The sequence below is a fragment of the Penicillium manginii genome (genome assembly GCF_028828005.1).
Source record: "Penicillium manginii strain IBT 31320 chromosome Unknown utg000008l:1.0-3226943.0:1.0-3228205.0, whole genome shotgun sequence".
Taxonomy (NCBI): domain Eukaryota; kingdom Fungi; phylum Ascomycota; class Eurotiomycetes; order Eurotiales; family Aspergillaceae; genus Penicillium; species Penicillium manginii.
In genome coordinates, this window is record NW_026643109.1 from 1,502,546 (window position 1) to 1,508,018 (window position 5,473).

Sequence of the window (5,473 nt, forward strand, 5' to 3'; positions counted from 1 at the left end):
TCTTCAAGTCCTAAGGGCTCTCCACTCGATTTGGGCTCCATTCTGCCCGGGTGGGCGTACACTAGACCGCGATCCGGCAAGACGCTGCTCGTATCTTTGTGGGGCCTGTTGATCAAAGTGCTGATGGTCCTCGGTCATTCCAAGGTTGCTATAAGGACCAGGCGGCTACCCTTGAACACATCAGCTCCATATCGCCCTTCCAAGTGTTGGTTGAATAACCAATAGCACTATTAGAGGTTCCCTTTCAGCCCTTTGCTATTTTTGAAAATTTTCCTCCTTCGAAGCGCTTCGATTATAATCCATTAAAGAGGACTCATTCGCCGATATCGCTTCATCCGTCTTGAGAAAGTTCTCACCTCTCGCGATGGCGACAGAACTCGAACAACTCTCTGCTTTCACCATGAGTACCGGTGATTCAGTCCAGATTGTTGACACAGATCATGGAACCGATTACCAAGAGAGATTTCACATTCCCCCAGACGGAAATACATCGAAAAAGGGAAATTTGCCAGATGCTGACTTTGTATCATTGGCAACCATAATCTCTTCACTTCACAGCAAAGGGCAGTTGATGAAATTCTCTGATGATATCGACAATCCTGCTGAGTGGAGGCTTGAACCGTTGGGCCGGGGCTCTGTTTTCTCGGCCTTTCAACAAGAGATCAAGTACAATATACCATCGGATCTAAAGCGGGGAGCTTACCTCACGACTTCGAGGAAAATTGTGATTAAAAGAACAAAGCCACTCTTTAACAATTTGGGACACCCAAGACGCACGGAAGAAGTCCAAAGTTTTATCAAAGAACTCCGAATCCTGTCTCACAAATCGCTGAAGGAGAGCCCTTATGTGATCAGCCTCCTAGGAGTTGCCTGGCGCTGTGAGCAACTCTACCCTAACCCCGCCGTCCAGCCTCAACTGGTGTTAGAAGCTGCCAATGGAACGCTTGAGGATCTGCTTAGTCGCGCCAATGATCTCCCTTTCAAAACTCAGATAAGTCTGGCGCGAGATATCACTCGCGGACTGATCGCTGTTCATGATTGTCGCATTATCCACGGAGATGTAAAGCCTGCCAATATTCTAGTAATTGGATCCACCTCGGCCAGAATTGCCGACTTCAGTCATTCTTGGACCGATACCGGTGAACCAGTACGGATTCACGTGGGCACCCGTGGATTCATGGCCCCGGAGATGGAGCGAGGTGCAATCATTCGCAATGCAAAAGCCACCGATGTATTCTCTATGGGTGTTGTGCTGTGGCGAATTTTTACAGCAAATGAGGACTTCCCTCCCTCCTCAGCAAGGTATACTGGAGAGCTAGATCATCGGGATCATCAGGATGATCTAGTTCTTGTGGCGGTACTGAGTAGGCTTGTGGATCTACTTGAAGCAACTTCCAATGAACCACGATATGATGCATTGAAGGGCATGTTCTGTGCTAGCTTGTCCGAGTCCCCTGAGAAACGAAACCTTTCCACTGTGCACTCCGAAATTTCTCGTCTGTCACCTGAGGGTCACATCATTGAACAGTCCGAAGAGGGGTCTTTAAGCCCTTCCTACGGTGACTTGCAAACTACTAACACCGTTCCCGAACTAGACTTGAAGGAAACCTTTTTCAGTACGCAAGTAAGTTTTCCTCTCTCTTAGTATTAACATCCACTCTGTCAATTATTTTGACATTTCTCTATCGTAAAATCACAGTTATACATGCAAATACTGAAGTCAGAGATAGATCTATATAAATTATCAGGCTTTTATCCATGCACCTGGACCTGTCCATGATCAATTGATTTCCTGTCTAGAGCAAATTTCTCAAACACCAGACGACCCACGACAGGCCCAAGCGTTTTATGAGCTTGGGGTCTCAAGCGTCTCCCGCTTTGGAAACCCCAATGAAATGGTTCCTGATCGAGCTCTTGAATACTTCTTCGCGGCTGCCAAGCACGGAAATATGACGGCCAAGGGGTATTTCAAACGACTATTTGGTGCCCTCTCAGACGGACAGTCAACAGATCACCACCTAATTATGAAGGACTATATCGATACATGGCTTTTAGAAGCTGCTGTTGCGGGTCACCAAACAGCTTTCGACGATTACACAGCAGAAGGAACAGATTCTTCGAAGAAAGCAATGGTCATTGATCTTCAGGTATCAGGCCTATTTGATATTCAAGCCGAATTGCCCGATCTGGATGAATTTCGAAAAGAAGCGGAACTTTTCTCGCGTAGAAAAGCGCCACCAGTGCCGTACAACAGTACAGCTGTTCACTGGGCAGCGTACAAAGACCTCGATGAACATATTCGAATACTAGTATCTGATATAGAATTCGATATCAATTTTCGAAATGACCATGGAGAGACTCCACTGATGACGGCATGCTCCATGGGAAACCTTAAAGCCGCTTTGGCTCTGGTAGAATGTGGATGCGAGGTCAATTATACTAACAATTACGGTGAGACTTGCCTCCATTATATCTGGCGATTTTGCGATGAAGATGCCAAGTGCCTATTGCGGGTTTTGGTCAACAGCGGAATCGATTTTGAAATCATTGCTCCGATGAAAAGAGTGCACTATGATGGGAAAACGGTCAACAGACCGACGCTGGAGACCAGTCCTTTGCCAGTTTTGCACGGCACAGCTATTGAACGCGTGGCTGCTCGTGGAAGACTGGTGCTGCTAGATGAGTTTCTGAGGCTCGGCCCTTCTATCAATCCTTCGAATGGAAATTTAGTTCGCCGGATGATTCTTTGGGCTTCAAAACTGAATTTTCCCGATATTCGAGAGCTCCTAATCCAGTACGGCGAGAGTCGACACACCAACGACGCATGGAAAAAGGCTCCAATGAATCCTCGTCTTCCACCCATTGAAAAAAGTTCTTGGGAGAACGGAGGATTAAAGAAGGATTATATGGGTGCCGTGGCTCAAGGATGGCTGTCAAGTAAAGGACAGGGCTGGTCGACTCCAGAGTCTTTTTGGAGGTTATGCTGCCATGGACAGCGGTGGAAAAGCAATCTTGAAGGCACCATCAGAGAGATTGTGAAAAACTCCGACGAAGCGATTTGTCACTTTGAAGAACCTTTGCGCCATGCAATGAGCGACCGCCGCCCGGAATTCTGCCTCGCTTTCTTGACAATGTACATCAATGACCACGTTGCATACCCTTTCCCTGGGCACGATAACGGACAACATACATGTGAATCTTATCAAAACCCACAGAAGCACATGTGCGGGTTTGACATAAGCCCTCTGACACAGCGAGCCAGCCTGATTGATCGAATCCTGTTCAAAAGCCCACAGAAGGACAGGTGCGGATTTGAGATAATCCCTGTGACCCAAAAGGCCAGCCTAATTGATCGAATCCTCTTCAACAATGATGGAACTTTACTACAACGTTCAATCATCGATGGAGATAGAAGGATGTTTCAAATCCTTGGTGATCTACAGGCTAGTCTCATACGGCCATGGTCTGAAATGAAACCTAGAGTGCATGAAAAGACCCGATACAAGACTATCCGGGAGATGGGCACAAGGAGGTATCTCAATTGTTATTCTGTGCTTGCTATTCACTCGAAAGATATATGGTTCGCGTAAGTTGGATTAGTCTTCAAAATAACCCTCAATATGTTGCGTTTGCGTTGACACTAAGTTTGACAGCTGTGAATTTCATCGGCGGGGGGTATCTCATGACCATTTGTCTCCCCAAATATTTTCCGATCTATGGGGCCAAAGAAAGCATTACTATCCCGAGTACTGGCCACCTCTCTTGCATGCTCTTGATGAGGGATTTTACCTCCTAGCAGCATTCCTGTTAGCTCATGGAGCAAGTTTCGAAGAGTCCGTCGGCCCTGGGGTAAATGTCTTTGATCGTGCCCTATCACCAATAGCATTATCTTCTGGCACAGCACAATTCATGTTCAAATCTAATGGTGAATATTTTGAGCCAAGTGGCAAGAAGTCCTCAATTGACACATATTTGCTTCCTTCTCGTCTCTTCGAAGAGGGCAATGGCTACCATATCCTTGCAATCCTCGCTGCCAAATGGGACCAGTCGGCCCCTGACACCAAGGATAAGGTGTTTTCTCCCTTTCTTTCCTCTCCACGCTTACTATTTCCAAAGTTCCAGTGGACCTTGCGTTATCCTTGGGATAGAGCAAAGGTGGTAGTCTATCCTGCGTTCTTTTTGCTCAAACTTTTCACTTTGATATTGTCTGTTCATTTCAATATCATGTCCAGCGGCCAAAATGCGCGTCCTCCCCCCCGCACCCTGAAAAAAAGGCCAACCCCGGAGGACTCATCCAGCCTCGAATCTTATTCTACCTATCACGAGAATCTCCTCCCAGTCTTTTCAAAGGTCTGGGTTGAGATGCTTAGTCTATTCCCCGATGCCCGAATCACTAGCCAATTCAAGTATGGCAATCCTCATTGCGAATCACAATCGCTCCTAGCATTTTCCATCGCTGGTAATGAGGGTCGCCATGCCTGGTGGCAATCGTGGCTTTGCGGGCAGGTACCAACGTGCCATTTTGCCTCACATAAATCTCCTTCGGATGAAAGGATCAAGATGATTACTGAGACTCTTAATCTCTACGAGCGTACTGTCGGCACTCACAAGCCCACACTGAGAGATCTGTTCTTGTGGAATGAGTATAGTCTCTTACCTTCCGACCACGCACTTGCCAAACGTCTTCACAAGCTTGGCTTTCGGCACTCTGCCTTGTCCTTTATAGAAGTACGGATACTCGGACAATTATTTTTGTTCGCGATACTCTTCATGGGCTGCTTAGCTGTGAACCGCGGTGTGAGTCCCAATTTCGACGAGGAGGGTAAACCCCACTGGGGGCTCGAAACCCAGTGGCTATGGCTTGCATACTTGGCAGGTGGTATCCCACTCTACGCATCTCTTCTTCTATCTTTCTTCGAAAGACCATACCTCTTTGAGAGATTAGTTGTGGTTGGTGTAGGCCTAGGGTACCTTGTGATTCTTCTGAAACGACCCCATAACGTTGTTCATATACTCTTGGCCTTTTTTCATCTACTTGCAGCCATTCTGGCCTTCCTCTGGTGTCTGAGGCTCCATGCCTTCAGTACCTGGGACCAAAGTCTAAAAGACGTGTTATTTGGTCATATCACTTATACAGGTTACCTGCCTCGGCAATATCTCCAGGGCTTTCAAAGACAGTTCAGTCCGACACAATCAATTTTCCCGTCGATACATGGATCAATGATTTCAATATTTCGATCCATTGGTTCGATGTTACGAAGTCTTCAAGGGAAAGCACGAGGAGATAGTATTCGGCATGATGTTTGAATTGGTTCTTGAGATTAATCATTCAGAGGTTTCTATTTTACCTGAGGAATATTCAATCAAGTCTGTCCGAATCTGGTGCGTACTATAGTCAGTTAGGTGATTGATTGCCCACAAAATGCAGTAAATATGAAAATTACAACTTTGAATATCTCAGCAACGGAACTTT

The 5,473-nt window shown here is 46.5% G+C and overlaps 1 protein-coding gene across 1 annotated transcript; it reads left to right on the plus strand.

The window, feature by feature from the left end:
• Nucleotides 1-364: 364 nt before the first annotated feature.
• Nucleotides 365-5,068, plus strand: N7533_011219 (uncharacterized protein; the record flags this gene model as incomplete). The annotated part of the gene is made up of 4 exons (XM_057107869.1): nt 365-1,616; nt 1,801-3,586; nt 3,654-4,956; nt 5,042-5,068. 4 exons carry the CDS (start codon nt 365-367, stop codon nt 5,066-5,068), a joined length of 4,368 nt encoding a protein of 1,455 aa, XP_056955247.1.
• Nucleotides 5,069-5,473: the final 405 nt, after the last annotated feature.